Below are 15,577 nucleotides of genomic sequence, written 5' to 3' on the forward strand. Positions count from 1 at the left end.
CCGCAAAGGGAGACAGGTCTCTGTGTAGACCAGGTCAGCTATGGTCTAGATAGCAAGTTCCAGGCTAGCTAGACCCACACAGCAAGACCTTGTCTCAAACACTAAAATCCAGCTCATGAATAAAATATGACTGCTAATAAAATAGTTTATTCAGACTTTCAGTGACTGTCTTTTTCTCTTCTGTGTTCATCTTTTTTTTTTTTTACGATTTATTTTATGTGCATTGGTGTGAAGGTGTCAGATCCCCTGGAACTGAATTTACAGTTGTGAGCTGCCATGTGGGTGCTGGGAATTGAACCCAGGTCCTCTGGAAGAGCAGTCAGTGCTCTTAACCGAGCCATCTCTCCAGCCCATTTTTCTTTTTGAGGGACAATTTCCCACCCACATCTAAGGGATGCCATTTCTAACTCCACGCACGCTGTTCATGGGAGAAAACTGGTGGACAGCCTGGGCTTTGTGCAGCTGGCCAACCACACACACACATTCTTCACACCAAGTTTCTCTTTAGCTTTTCCAGACAAGGTTTTTCTGTGTAGAGTGTTGCCTGCCTCTGCCTCCAGAGTACTGGATTAAAGGTGTGCTCACCACCCACTCACACCCACGTTCTTGGTATTCACTAGACAACACCCTGTCATTTCTGCAGTCTCATCTAGATGTGAGGGCATGTAGTGTTCTCCCCGGCAGCAGCTTTGGACTGACTACCATCTACTACCTCAAGAGCACACCAGCTCCGCTGTCCAGATGGGTACCAGGTCAGCCAGGATTTCCAGCACTGAAACTGGCTACACTGAAAATCCCTTCAGAGGTTCTACAGCTCACCACGCTGTCCACTTCTGGACTCCCTTCCAAGTGAGTGGATGGCTAAACCCCACCAGTTGTGCACCAGTTGTTCCGCACCGCTGATCTGCCTCTCTCGGGCGTGGACTGGCTTTGGTCCTCACTCCAGCTCCATGAGCTGTCACCAAATAACCCATCTCTGGAACTGTCCTTTTTGGACACATGGCAATTCTTAACCAAAATTAGGTACATGGCAGTCAGTTGTATCATAAATGTCCTTAGTTTTCAAGTCTTCTCTAACCATTCACGGAAGCAGAGCCTTTCTCTTCCCCGGTCTTCCGTAGTGCCACAATTTTAAGGCATGACTCATACAGCCAATGAGCTTCCCTGCACCCTTGGGCTGGAGCTACAGCTGTGTCCTGTGCCCACAGGGACTGCTGACCTTAGATCAGTGTTCTGGAGCCCTAAGCACAGGGTGGAGCACCACTTCATTCAAGGGGTGGGCTTGGTCATTTTCCCTTCCCTGAGGGTACAGCAGGCACACTAGCTGGGGAGGAGAGGAAACTCCACACAGGGACAGGGCATCAACACCCCTCTCCTTTATTTCCTCCCCTCTAAAAGGAGCTTCCAGTTCAGCAGCTCTCCTTTCCTGCCCGAGTCCCCACCAGACAAGTGACCACAGCTGCCTGTGGTTCCGACTGTTTGTGTCAGTGAGTCAGGACCAGACCTCCTTTCAGAAGGAGGACCGGACAGTGTCAGTTCTGAGTGGCAAGAGGGGACTCTACCACAGCAAAGGTCACCTCAGCTATCTGAGGGGAACAGCCCTTCAGTGGGAAGGACACAATCCACATATCAAGTCAACACTCCACCTCCATGGCCCATGGGCTGCAGTTGCAGCAGACACAGCAGGCTTCTAGGTGGAGAGAAAGGAGGTGGGCAGAGATTCTGGCCACAGGAGCTTGTCTCAGCAGGCTTCCAGGAGGGGAGATCAATCCCGTGGTCGATTGATCATGACTTCACCCAGGGCCTCCAACACCTCTCGCTTGTAGTCATCAAAGTCGCCATCGATTTGACTGACACTCTGCTCCTCCACCACCCACAATTGGCAGTTGGTTTCTGTGATGAGTCGGGCATCGTGGCTAACAACAATCACAGCTTTGGAGAAAGAAGGGAGTCAGAAGAGGAAAGGAGAGCCCAGCTCACACTTTTTGGGCTCCTCCTCCCATCCGAGCAGACTTACCTCCTTTGTACTCATTGATGGCCTCCCCCAGGGCGTCGATAGACTCTATGTCCAAGTTGTTGGTTGGCTCATCCTGTGGAGAAGGAGCAGAGCGTTCCATGTCCGAGCACTGCGGCTGTGTCTGCAGCGCTCACCCTCTAGCCCCTTCCTGTGACTGGCCACTTACCAGGATAAGAACATCAGGCTCCCGACAGGCCAGCTCTGCAAACACAACTCGAGCTTTCTGCCCACCTGCCACAGAAGGAAAGGTATTGAGACTCCGTTATGTGCTCAGGACATGGGGCTCCCCATTTATACGCCTCCTCCTGCCAGTCTCCAGAGAGAGTCGATGAGGCCACCTCCTCGGGCACCCGAGAGTGGTAGTACCAGAGAGTTTGCAGATCTGGATGGTGTGGGCGTGGCTCTCCAGGCCAAAGCGGCCCAAGCACTTCCGGGCATCCTGGTAGGGCAGGTTGAAGCTCCTCTGCAGGTACTCAGTGGGCGTCTCCTCCATGTGCAACTGCTCGGCATACTGCTGGTTAAAGAAGCCAATTTTCTGCCCAAGGGGAGAGGGAGGTGGTCAGTCCGAGTCCTGCTTCCTGCCAGACTTCCACACCTCAGTCCCAAGGCCAGCTTACCAGGCGATGGTTCTTTCTCATTTCCCCGTTGGTCTGCAAGGAAAATGCAAGAACAGGGAGGCAGAAGGGTTGTGCCACCGTAGCCAGTTTTCCCTTTTTCCTTCCCTTCCCTTCCCTCCCTCCCTTTTGGAGATGGCCTTATTCTACAGCCCAGGCTAGCAATACCCATCTCAGACTCCACAGAGCTACATTTATGAGTGCAAGCCACCAGGTCTACCTCAATGTTTTCTTAAGAGAAACAAATATCAGAGTTGGGCTGGGAATAAATGAACCCAAGAAAGTGAAAATGGGTGCAAGGGGGTGAGGAGGGCACTGAGGGAGACACCAGGTTCCCCTGCAGTGACCCAGAGCTGAGCTGGGTGGTGGCACACACCGCAATCCCAGCTACCTAAGGTGAGAAAGGACAAGGTAATTTAGCAAGACCATATTAAAACAAGCTGGAGGACACGGTGTGTCAGGGTCCCAGGTTCACTCCCCAGCATTACGGCCCTACTCTGGAGTGAGGGTGCAGCCCTCAGCAGTGCACACTTCTATCAGCCTACAAGGGTGGATACTGGGCCCTCTCCTCTCTCTTCTGGCTTTGGGACTCACTGGTGTCAGCTTGCCAGTCAGCAGCAGCAGCAGTGTGCTCTTCCCCACACCGTTGGGGCCCACGATACAAACTGGAAGGAGACAGGTGGTCAGAGAAGCAGCCTCAGTCTTGAGACTCATGCTCCACACCCCACGTCACCCAGGACCAACTCACTCCGCGAGTCCATGTCGATGCCAAAATCCAGGTTCTTAAAGAGGGGCTTCTGCCCCTCATAGCCAAATGTCACACCTGAGAAAAAGCAGCAATTTATAACTTCCCAGTCATTGTAGAGGCCTGACCTTGGAGGAAAGGGCTAGAGCTTTGGTGCAAAGCTAAGGCTCGGGGGCTCTGCTGTCCATGGCAGCAGTGGTCACTCACCGTGCAGGCCGAGCACAGGTGGGCTGAGAGGTGGAGGGTCTGGGAAGGTGAAGCGCACGGTGTATTCCTTGGGGCGCTTCAGGAGCTCAGGGGGCTCCTGAGACTCCTCATCCTGGTTTTTCCGACGGCATTTCTGCTGTTTTCGAGTCAGGACTTCCTTTGTTTGCTTTTCCTGGACGAGGGAAGAAAGCAGCAATCCATGCAGGCTCACTCCCACAGGCTCTCCCACCCTGCTCTCCATAAGTTTAGACACGCACTGCCTGCTTGGTAGACTTGCCCCCAGCCTTCAGCTCCTTCAGCTTCTTCTCCTGTTTCTCATATTGCTTTAACAGTTCTTTCTGCTTCTGCTGGTACATCTTCTTGAAGGTCACTGGGGGCAGAGGAACAGCCAGGGACAGGTGAATTGGGGAGAGAAGCCATGTATGGAGGTTTGAAGACACAGCACATCGCCAGCCCAGGGCCTGCTACTCAGGTCCTGCCCGGGGGTCCACCTGCCCCCCCCCCTGAGAGCTTCCTTACTGTAATTGCCCCTGTAGTAATGGAGCCTCTGGGCATCGAGGTGGATGATATCAGTGCAGACGTCGTCCAGAAAGCCCTGGTCGTGCGAGACAATCAGCAACGTCTTCCTCCAGCCCTGAAGGTAGCTGCAGTGTAGAAAGGGGTGTGGGGTGTTATAATAAGCGGCGGGAACAGGGAAAGCAGCCAATGGGAGCCAACGACACAAAGGTGGAGAACAGAGGCCACGCACTTATTGAGCCAGATGACAGCGTTGAGGTCCAGGTGGTTGGTGGGCTCATCCAGCATCAGCAGTGTGGGTTCCATGAACAGTGCCCTAAGGAGGAATGGAGGACAAGGTCAGCAGACCCGGAGCCCCTGGCTGGCAGAACTTAACAAGAACTTTCTATTAGACAGGGACCACAAGGGAGAATGCCCCAAGCTCTCGCAGTCCGCAGTGAGGGTAGTGTACCATGGCCTCGAACCTGATTGCTAAAGTGGCCTTGGAAGAAAGGAAAGGGAAGAGAAACGGGCAGAGTAGCAGTAGGGCCCACCTGGCCAGGGAGACGCGCATGCGCCAACCCCCAGAGAACTTCTGTGTGGGACGATTCTGCATCTCAGGGTCAAAGCCCAAACCAGCCAGGATCCGCCTTGCCTTGGCCTCTGCAGCCGCTGCCCCAGTAGCCCTCAATTCCTCATAGACCTGGGAGGAGGGAGAAGAGGACCCATGTCCAAGGGTCCCAAGACCCCCAGGCTCACCCTGCCTCCCCGCGGCAGCTCCTCTACCTTTTCCAGCCTCTCAGCGGCCGTGTCATCCCCCTGCTCCAGCTGCCCCTGAAGCTGCCGCTCTTCCTCCAGCAACTTGAGTCGCTTGGTGTCTGCACGAAGCACAGCCTGTACTGCTGGCGTTTCATCAGCCACCACCTCTAAGGAAGGGCAGGTTCAGATGTCAACGCCAGTCCTGGCCACCTGACTCAGGCAGAGCTCCTAGTGCCCCCCCCATCACCCCTCTCCCCCTCTCGCGGCCTCACCCTGCTCGCACAGCAGCACATCAATGTTAGGGGGGATGCTCAGGGCACGGTTGGCAATGTGCTTCAGGAGTGTGGTCTTGCCTTTGCTGTAGAACAAGAACCATGAGGATCCAGCCACCCAGAGCATCCTCCTTTCCCCTTCAGCCCCACCTTCTCACCCATTGGGCCCCACCAGCCCGTAGCGGCGGCCGGCGACGATGTACAGGTCAGCGTTGACAAACAGCTCCTTGCCATGGGCCGAGATGCTGAACTTTTCCAACTGTAGCCGACAGGTTGGAGGAACTCAGGACAAACATGCACACAAACACACACAGGAGAAATCTTCACTTTCCTCAGTGGGGCCAGCCTTTCTACCCCTTCCCTCCAAGCATGGGTCCTCTTATTTCTGCCACCTTGCTCAAGCCAGCAGAACCTTCTTCCCAGTGCATCCACTCCTTTACACGCCTTCTGGGGCTACCAAGAACCCGAGAGAAAGCGAGGACAGGCCTTTCCTGAGGTGAGTAAGTGGGCAAAGGCCTACACATCTCACCTTGATGTCAGATGCATTTTCTAGCATTGCCTGGCGAGAGGACACCTCTGCCTGGGACACTGAGAAGTCATTTTCTGCAGCATTAGCTGCTTTTAAAGACTCCACCTGGCGTTCATAATCCATCTGGGGAAGGAAAGGATGCTCATGTCACCACACAGCAGCTCCACCCTGTCATGGCTGAGAGGGGCTGAGAGACACACCCCCTCCTTTCAGCTGCTCTGTGTCAAGCAGTCCCCAAAGCTCTCCTCATACCTGGCCTTACAAACCCACAGACACCATGAAGAGCAAGGCTGACCTGTTTCTTAAGCTTTTTCTTTTCCTTTTTGCTAAGGTGGGCATAGGGGTCATTTGCCTTCGACTCCCCCTCCTCCTCTTCTCTCTCTTCCTCTCCGCCCTGTGAGAACACGTGGCAATCAAGAAACAATCAGAAGCAGCAGCAGCAGCACACACCAAGGACTGACATCCTAGAGAGCTGATTCTGGGCATGGTGGCTGAGACAGTGAGTGCTACCTCCTGGTCTACAGAATGAGTTCCAAGACAGCTAGGACTACACAGAGAAGCCTTGTCTTGAAAAACCAAATAAGGGGGCTGGAGAGATGGCTCAGAGGTTAAGAGCATTGCCTGCTCTCCCAAAGAACCCGAGTTCGATTCCCAGCAACCACATGGTGGCTTACAACCATCTGTAATGAGGTCTGATGCCCTCTTCTGGCTTGCAGGCATACACAGAGACAGAATATTGTATACATAATAAATAAATATTAAAAAAAACAAATAAAAAACAAATAACAAAAATAAAACAAAACAAAAAACCCAAACCCAGAAACAGACAAACAAAAGCTCCCTTCGCGCCTGCTATGCATCCAAGTGGGGCAGGGAGCTGTCCTCCCCACCCAGCCTGGTCCAGCTTATGGTCCGCTCTTACTCATCCCGAGCCACTGGTCTGCATACAGTCCTTGTTCAACACTGCCACCAGAAACCACCGGTGTGAGATGTGTGGCAAGTAATGAAAGGAAAGGCCTGTAACTAAAGAACTAACTTGCAAGTGTAACCGAGGGTGGGACAAATGAATTTCTGTCACTAACATGCAAAGAAAAAACTGCAGTGTGCAGCCTGAGGATGTTAGAGAGAGAGAGACGACAGCATCCAGACATGATAACTGAGACCAGCACACGACAAGGCATGTTCTAGATCACAGTGCCAGCGAATGGCACAGACAGAGGCAAGCTCATCAGAGGTAAACTCCAGGCCTTTTCCTCTTCCATTCAGTGCTGCAGCTCCAGCCTCTGGGCCAAACCTGACCCAATGTCTGTCTTCATGTGGCCCATGGGATAAAATGGCTGCCACTTTCCAAGAGTTGTAAAAAGATGAGACAGAGAGACAAACCTAAACACTACTTCAGTGCCCTTTCCTACAGTCCCGGCTGTGCTGGAACTCAGTTCTGCCTCTCTCCCGAGCACCGGGATTAAAGGTGGGCTCCACTGCCTCGCAGGACAGCAACAGACTTCACCCCTCCCGCCCTGGGCCCCAGCAGAACACAGACCTGCTCTGCCTTCTTGGCTTTTTCTCTATCCTTCCCTTGCTTGGGAGGCTCCTTCTCTTTAGTTAGTTCTTCATCATCTTCTCCTTCACTGTCTGGAGCAGCACATTTATTCTGAGGCTAACAAGGGAAAGACAGGCCTGAGGAAACGCTCCACAGATGAGAGCTGTCACCTGCAGCCGTCACCTGCAGCTCTCACCTTGGCCTTCCCTTTGGACTTTTCCTCCTTTCCTCCCCGTCTGTTCTTGAGCCCAGGCTGCTGCTCCTCAGACACAGCCTGCGGGACACACACAGATGACTTTGTTACTCTGTCACTTACAAACACATTTCCAGAGAGCCCGCCATGGTTCAAAAGGGCTACGGGGGGTGGGGTGGGGGGTGGACACACGACATGAGACCCAGAAAGCGCCACTCAAGCAGGAGTAAACCAGACAAGGGCTAGAAGGCTGGGGGGAGCAGCAGCAGAGCGGGCAGCAAAGGCTTAAGCAAGGAAAGGATGCAGCCAAACTGCTCAATGCCATGGCAGAGTCCCAAGGGGAGAGGCAGGCAGAGGGTCTTTGTTTCAGATTTGGAGTTTTAACCTCTGAAGACTGTGGCAAGACAGACAACTCTAATTAAAGATGAGTTTTGGTGGCACAACCAGGGCAAACTTAGGAGAGCTGGTTTACAAACAGGAAACCGCGCCTCACCTTGTTGATGCGATTCTTCTCTGGCTTGGCAGGCTTGGGAGCATGCTTTTCTTCCTCCTCCTCGTCATCACTGTCATCCTGAATCAGGGCTTCAAAAACATTCCCACCCTGCAGGAAAAGACCTCCGAAGTCAGTGGGGCTGCGGCGGCTGCCCTTAGGAGTCTCTGCTCGCCTGTTGACAGCTCACCTTGGCCTTCTTCCCTCCTCGGGGAACTGGCGCAGGCACTGAAAGGACAAGGAGAGGAAATGGTCAGGGGGATTCCAGTGTCTGGTTCCTTCACTTCACCAACACAAAGACCTTGCAAGGAATGAGGCCTTACTCCCCACCAACCATGAATTTTGGATGCCTCCCCGCCCCTCAGGTTCCTTCCCCCCCTCTTTTTCTTCTTCCTTTCTTTCTGAGACACAGTTTCTCTGTGGAACAGTCCTGGCTGTCCTGAACTTGCTTTGTAGACTAAGCTGGCCTTGAACTCAGAGATCCCTGCCTCTGCCTCCAGAGTTTGGGGTTAAAAGCGTGCGCCACCACCTCCTGGTGTCCCCTCCAGAAACTTACCCTCGTCCTCCTCATCACTGGCTGGCACAGAGAGCTGCTTAAGACGCTCCATGAGCTCTTTCTCTTCACCATCGTCGTCCGCATCCTTCTTCCGTCGGCCTTTTCGGGTGTCTCGCTTTTTCTTCTGCTGCTGAAACAATGTGGAATTAACTGAAGTCCTATCAGCCGAGGGCTCAGAGGGGCTGGTGGGTCCGAGATGTCCCGGGATTCCCAGCCCGTCATGGGTACCTGCTGCTGCTGCTGCTCCTTCTCCTTCTGGACTTTCTCTTCTTCCCCAGCTTGTTTATCTTCTACTGCCAGTTCCTCAAAGAACTGTAAAGGGGACAAGACGCAAGCTGCTCAGAGGCCGCCAGCTATGTGCATGGAGGCCTCATCTTGCCTCTCTCTCCTTTTCAAAGTACCAGTGGTCATCTTTTTATTATCTGAATTCACCATGCCTAACTCTCACTCATGTTTGCTCCCCAAGAACTTCTGGTTTCCACTTTTGTACAAGTATGACACACGCGTGCCCACTGAAGCCATGAACCCACTGAACTCCCCAACCTGAAGACCTGTAAGACAGCAGTATTTGTTCTTTTATGGTTTTTGTTTGTTTGGTTTTCTAGACAGTGAGTCTCTGTAGCTTTTGGAGTCTGTCCTGGAACTTGCTCTGCAGACCAGGGTGCCCTTCAATTCACAGATACCTGCCCCTTTCTGCTTCTGGGATTAAAGGCGTGTGCTACCACTGTCTGGCCACTGATTTTTTTTTTCTTCCTAGACAGGGTTTCTGTGTAGCCCTGGCTGTCCTGGAACTCACCCTAGTGGACAGGTTGGCCTTGAACTCAGACCTGCTTCTGCCTCCTGAGTGCTGGGATTAAAGGCGTGCAACACCATCATCACTGCCCAGCTCTTTCTGAATTGTTAAAAATATGAATTCTTTGAGACTCTCCCAGGAGCCCATGTGCCTCCTGCTTCCCGAGTGACAAAACTACCCAGCCACCCAGAGTCCCTTTTCTTAGCAAGCCCTTTCCCTCCTCAGACCTCACAGGTCCATTTATACACGTGGGAACACCCACAGCCACTTCTCTTCCTGGATCCTCATTTTCTCACCGTCTTTTTGGTCTTCTTGTCCTTTTTGCCTTTTTTCACCACTTTGTCTGGAAGATGAAACAGAAATCACATCATTAGGTCGTTACTAACACCCAGCAGCCTGAGCTTCAGCGGAGCTCCAGCTGGCTCTGCCCTGAAAACACAGTCTCACAAAACAGTCTGCTTTCGTTCGCTCTTCCAAACACTATTTCCTTAGAACATTTTTTCAAGCTGGGCAGAGGCAGGTGGATCTGTGAGTTCAAGGCCAGCCAGCTCTACAGAGCTGTTACTCAGAGAAACCCTGTCTTGAAAAACAAAAGAGCAAGGGCCCTGAGAAAAAGTAGATTTTTGGGTGGAGAGGAAAGGCTAGCTAGCCTCACACCTAGTGCCACACACAGCTCCTATGGAGGAAGCTTCAAGGAGAAGGCACAGGTGGGTCACAATGCCATGTCTAGACCAGCTGTGAGAAGAAACACTCATGTGGAAACACGCGGGTCAAATGGGACACGGTCAGGCTGCGGGGAAGGCTTTAGTTAGCCGAGGAGCAGTGTGTTATTGGTGTGACCTTTGGTACCTTCAAGCCTAGTGTTCACTTCAGAGTGGGGCAAGGATGGGAAGGAAAGTCTGTTGAGAGAATGTTACAGTATTTTCAGGGTGGTCTACTCTGGTGATGGCAAGGGGACGGACGGGCAGAACCCACAGGGTGGAGAGCACTGAGAGGTAGAGTCTTGCAGCACGAAGGACATTCAGGGAACAGCGGAAAAGAACGGCTTTTCCCCATCCCACTGTACTGTGTGTGTGATCCCCTACCCTACGGTACCGTGTGTGTGTGTGTGTGTGAGGGCTGCAGGCCACGACAATGACCATCTGCAGATGAACACCCAGGCTGTGCTGAAACTACAGTGTAAAGGACAACTGGTCACTTTCCCATGCAGTCTTCTAGCCTAGAGAGTTACCTGAAAGACTGTCTCTCAGGGCGCAAAGGAGTCTGGTCCACTGCTCACTTCTGCCCACTGTTACACATGCAACCCTCCACTCTCTGTGCACAGAGGAAGGGTTAATCATGACTTCCCTCCGTGGCCGGGCCACTACCATGGTTTCTGAAGGCCACACTCACTCAGAGACATCAAAGTCGCCTGCTAGCTGTCACTGCTTCCTTTTTAAAGGAAGGGGCGTCTATCTGCACGTGTCAGAATGCCAGCAGAGGGCACTAGATCCTTTGGGACTAGAGTCACACCTGTTGAACCTTTCCAGCCCCACAGTGAGCATCGCTGCATCCGAATCCCATGTGTTCCACACTCCTTATTTATCAGAAAAGTCTTACTGAATATCTGCTTTGCCAAAAACGAAACAAAACAGAACAAAAAGCCCTGGATATAATAAAAGACATTCTCTCTACTTTATAGCCTCAGAGGCTAACAGAGGCCCTACCCATCTTTCCTGCTTCCTGCCCCAGCTAGGCTGTGGACTCTTATCCTCCCAGGTACCTCACTAAGTCCAGACATAGAAACCTACACTAGTCTCTGCTCTACGCATCCTACCCAGAATGCTTTTCAAGCCTGAGCCTGGAACTCACTGGGTGACTGGAGCACACAGGTCAGAGGAAGTGGAGGGTTAACACTTAGGACCTTCACGTGCCAGCCAGCCCGTGGAACCCAATCTCAATGACCTAGGGCCTCACACAAACTGGCTCGTCACAACTCAACCACATCTCAGTCCTTTATTTCCACCTTTAACTTTGAGGCGGAGTCTCACTAAGTTGCCCAGTCTGGCCTCCAGCTTTGGCCTCCCACATATTTGGAATTACAAACCTGAGCCACCAGGTCTGCCCCGCGCCTCCCCACCCCCACGGTTTCTCTGTGTACCCCTGACCGTCCTAGAGTTCACTCTGTAGATCCTGCTGGCTTCAAAATCAGAGATTCATTTGCCTCTGCTTCCCGAGTACTAGAATTAAAAGTGTGAGCCACCATGCTTGACATCTTAGCTGGAGGAAGAAAAGCTCATGCTCAGGTCATCGCAGAGGTCTGCGGGACCAGAGCTCCACCGCGCCTCTCCTCTTCCTGCCCCCATACTACAGCTCTTTCCTTAAGCTTTCCTGAGTTACAAAGCAGGAAAAAAACACTTGAATATTAACATTCCTGGCCTATATTTGTAATCCAGCTAACAGGCTAAGGAAAGAGAACTGAGTTTGAGCCCTGCTTGGGCAGCTCAGCAAAACCTTGGTCTCAAACAACAGCTGAGAAAGAGAGAGAGCGTCCTGAGCAGTTCAAGGCCACATCTCCACTCAAGTCTGTGCTGACAACACTGCAAGGCCAGGCTGTGATGGAGGAAGGTCATTGGTTAATTAATAAAGAAACTGCTTAGCTGGGCGGTGATGGCGCACGCCTTTAATCCCAGCACTCGGGAGGCAGAGACAGGCGGATCTCTGTGAGTTCGAGACCAGCCTGGTCTACAAGAGCTAGTTCCAGGACAGGCTCCAAAACCACAGAGAAACCCTGTCTCGAAAAACCAAAAAAAAAAAAAAAAAAAAAAACCAAAAAAAAAGAAACTGCTTGGCCTCATAAGTTAGAACATAGATGGGTGGAGTAAACAGAACAGAATGCTGGGAGGAAGAGGAAGTGAGCTCAGATGCAGGGCAGCTCCTCTCAGAGGCAGACATGCTGAATCTTTCCCGGTAAGACTGGTGCTACACAGATTACTAAATATGGGTTAAGGCAAGATGTGAGAATTAGCCATTAAGAGGCTAGAACTAATGGGCCAAGCAGTGTTTAAAAGAATACAGTTTCCATGTAATTATTTCGGGGCATAAGCTAGCCAGGCGGCCAGGAGCCGGGTGGCAGGAACGCAGCCCGCAGCTCTCACTACAAGCGTGGTTAAGGCCATCCCTGGCCTGGGCTACATTAAAGCCTCTAAACTGTGTTTATAAGATGTATAAGAAGCAAAAGTGAATTTTATGTTTAGACTTGCATCCCATCCCTGAGACAGTTTATTACATACATGCAAATCTTAAACACTCAGAGGTCTAGAAATCTGATCTGGATAGCACGTCTTTTCCTTTTCTGCATGGTAGCCCTGGCTGTCCTGGAACTCACTATGTAGACCAGGCTGGTCTCGTTCAGAGATCCACCTGCCTCTGCTTCCCAAGTGCTGGGATTAAAGGTGAACGCCCCCATGCCTGTTGGGTAGTATTTCATAGATACTCCCCCCCATTTGTTCCTCTGGCTGTTCTTAGAGCCAGCCTGTCAGACTCCTTCCTGGTGAGGCTCTTTAGGCAGGAACCCCAATTCTCCAGGACTGCTTCATCTACGTTCTTACTTCAACTTTTCTCTCACTAGACACGTCTCTTTGTCATGTCTGAGAAACCTCTAACCTAGCCTTCAAAATACACTGGGCTGGCCAGGTGGCTCAGAAAGCACAGGCATTTGCTGCACAAGTTCAGAGAGCCACGCTCGATTCCCAGAACCCACATCCAGGTGGAAGGAGAGGCTCACTAAGTTCCTGGGCGCCACAGGCACTGGACTGCTGGCTTGGTCGTCTACAGCACTGGCTGCTCTTTCAGAGACCAGGTTTTGACGGCCAGCACTCAGACGGTGGCTCACAACTGTCTCTAACTACAGTTTCGGGGGATCAGACGCCCTCTTCTGACAAGGCACGGCACATGGTACACTTACGTTCACGTAGGCGAACTGTTCATACACAGCTAACGAGACACCAACACCATCTTTGCGTGCTTTCCATCCTACAGCCCAATACCACTCTCTCGCCTTCTTCCTCGTTAAAAACTTCATTTTCAATGGGTGGCGGTGGCACGCACCTCCAATCCCAGCATATGGGAAACAGGGGCAGGGGAATCTCTGTGAGTTCATGACCAGCATGCTCTACAGAGTAAATTCCAGGATAGCCAGGGATACACAGAGAAACCCTGTCTCAAACAATCCAACAAGCAAATTTAAAAACAATTATATTTTCAGGTCTGAAGAGACAGCTCAGCAGCTAAGAGCACTGGCTGCTCTTCCAGAGGACCTGAATCCAATTCTCACCTAACAACTCTCTTAACTCCAGTTCCAGAGAATCCTCTTCTTCTTCTTCTTCTTTTTTTTTTTTTTTTTTTTTTTTGTTTTTTGTTTTGTTTTGTTTTTCGAGACAGGGTTTCTCTGTGGCTTTGGAGCCTGTCCTGGAACTAGCTCTTGTAGACCAGGCTGGTCTCGAACTCACAGAGATTCACCTGCCTCTGCCTCCCAAGTGCTGGGATTAAAGGCGTGCGCCACCACCGCCCGGCCCCTTTTCTTACTTCTGAAGGCACTGCATGCATGCAGTATAAAGGCAAAATACTCATACAAGTAAAGTAATTTTCACCAGCATTCAAGAGGCAGAGGCACATGGATCTCTGTGAGCTCCAACCAGTCTGGTCTACATAGTGAGTTCTAGATCAGTAAGGCTACAAAGTAAGATCCTGGCTTAAAAAACAAAACACACACACACAAACCTTTGAATTAGAAATATTTTTTCCAAGTACTACTATCAACCAACATTCTGTTACCTACTCCTCTAAGGCATCTGGATTAGCGGAGCTCTCAGTCCACCTTTGTCTAGTCAGCCTCCAGGTACACGGCACTCCAGTCTTCACTGAACTATTTCCTTGCCCCTTCTTACAGAAGTCATTGCCAGAACCTGGCAAAAGGTGTTCCCGAGTCTATCTTGACCAAGGGAGTCTATCTTGACCAAGGCCATTCTCCGTTTTTCACTGTTACCGTAATAAGCCGATCATAAGAGATTCGTGGCAGTTTTGGCTACATAAAACTGAATTAAGCCGAGGTGTGGCGGCGCACGCCTTTAATCGCGGCACTTGGGAGGCGGAGGCAGGGGGATTCTAGAGAACAGAGCGGTCTACAGAGTGAGTTCCAGGACAGTTTGGGCTATGTAGAGAGACTGTTGTCTTTAAGTTTGTTTTAACTAAAACAAACCAAATGTGAAATTACTGTAGTCCTTCCTGTCTATGATCTCCCCCAAAGTGACTTCAAGCCCCTTCTTGTTCCCTTCATTCCACACACACACCACATCGCACAAGTACTAAAGTAATCCCTGACCACAGACCCTATCCGAACTCAAGGCTAACACTCGGGCAGTCCCGTCCGACCGAGTCCCGGCTCCTGTCCTCTCGTCCCTCCCTCGGTGCCATATGCTCCGGCTCGCCTCCCGTCGGCCTCCCGGGGCTCTGGGACGGCTCCGTGAGCGCGGCCTCTGCCCGCGGCGCACATGCGCAGGACCCACGCCCCACGGCGGCCGCCGTCGCTCTGGCCGTCCCCGCCTCCTCCCCGCTCACCCGCGGGGCTCGTGCCTTCGCCGTCCCCGATCCATTCGGGCTCGGGCGGCTGCTGCTTGGGACCCTTCGGCATCACGGCGGCAGTTGCGAGTCCTCCGCAGGCGTCTGGCGCCGTTTCCGCTTCCGGCGGCGTGGGGCCGCCAGTGGGCGGGCTCTCCATTAGTCACCGCCCCGTCCCCGGCGGCCCTGGCGCGCCCACGCCCTGGGCTGGGGGGTGTGGCCTGGGGTGGGCAGCGCCCTGTGACGGTCCCCACGCCTGAGCTGCTGATGGCGACGCGGTGACACCCGAGGAACGACATAATTTCTGGGTAGGGAGAAGAGGCTGAAGCATCTCTGATCTCACTGTGTCACCCTAGCTGGTCTGGAACTCGCTGTGTAGACCAGGGTGGCCTCCAACCCAGAGGTCCGTCTGCTTTTGGCTCTGGAGCGCTAAGTTGGTGGCCTGTGTCACCACATCCTGCTCAGGAAGCACACCTTTTGGTTGTCATTGAGACAGGGGCTCACTGTGTAGTACTTGGCTGTCCTAAACTCACAATGTAGACCTGGCTGGCCTGGAGCTCCTAGAGCTCCGCCTGCCTCGGCCTCTGGGAGAGCTGGGCTGGGATTACAGGTCGGCACTATTACGCGTGAGTGGCCTCTTTACTAAAACAGAACACCTCACCAATCATTCCCCACTACTTTCTAATCTTCTTGTATTTATTTTTATTTTAGACAGGGCTTCTCTGTGTAAGTCCTAGAACTCCCTTTTAGATCAGGCTGGCCTCAAATT

The 15,577-nt window shown here is 52.2% G+C and overlaps 1 protein-coding gene across 3 annotated transcripts; it reads right to left on the minus strand.

Moving 5' to 3' along the window:
• Positions 1-229: 229 nt before the first annotated feature.
• Abcf1 (ATP binding cassette subfamily F member 1) lies at positions 230-14,929 on the minus strand. Of its 3 annotated transcripts, none has more exons than XM_057751663.1 (25): positions 14,809-14,929; positions 9,507-9,553; positions 8,646-8,729; positions 8,418-8,544; positions 8,052-8,089; positions 7,865-7,972; positions 7,375-7,452; positions 7,179-7,295; positions 5,934-6,032; positions 5,639-5,761; positions 5,268-5,368; positions 5,110-5,195; positions 4,865-5,004; positions 4,633-4,781; positions 4,332-4,415; positions 4,103-4,227; positions 3,841-3,953; positions 3,584-3,755; positions 3,380-3,454; positions 3,226-3,296; positions 2,635-2,667; positions 2,384-2,552; positions 2,184-2,248; positions 2,018-2,090; positions 230-1,932 (listed from the first exon to the last, which is right to left on the minus strand). In XM_057751663.1, the coding sequence occupies exons 1-25, from the start codon at positions 14,879-14,881 to the stop codon at positions 1,766-1,768; spliced, it is 2,517 nt and encodes an 838-aa protein (XP_057607646.1). In that variant the 5' UTR covers positions 14,882-14,929; the 3' UTR covers positions 230-1,765. The 3 variants fall into 3 exon arrangements, with proteins under 3 accessions (XP_057607646.1, XP_057607645.1, XP_057607644.1); XM_057751662.1 differs by having other exon boundaries at positions 8,418-8,547; XM_057751661.1 differs by having other exon boundaries at positions 8,418-8,550.
• Positions 14,930-15,577: the final 648 nt, after the last annotated feature.

The sequence above is a fragment of the Chionomys nivalis genome, chromosome 19 (assembly GCF_950005125.1).
Source record: "Chionomys nivalis chromosome 19, mChiNiv1.1, whole genome shotgun sequence".
Taxonomy (NCBI): Eukaryota; Metazoa; Chordata; class Mammalia; order Rodentia; family Cricetidae; genus Chionomys; species Chionomys nivalis.

What these genes read in the sequence shown, in the direction of transcription:
- Abcf1 (XM_057751661.1), bottom strand. Translation starts at nt 14,881, where the DNA reads ATGCCGAAGGGTCCCAAGCAGCAGCCGCCCGAGCCCGAATGGATCGGG. An exon ending in AGAAGAATCGCATCAACAAG is followed by an intron (nt 7,453 to 7,864) that starts GTGAGGCGCGGT and finishes TGTGTCCCGCAG; the next exon opens with GCTGTGTCTGAGGAGCAGCA. An exon ending in AGTCCAAAGGGAAGGCCAAG is followed by an intron (nt 7,296 to 7,374) that starts GTGAGAGCTGCA and finishes TTCCCTTGTTAG; the next exon opens with CCTCAGAATAAATGTGCTGC.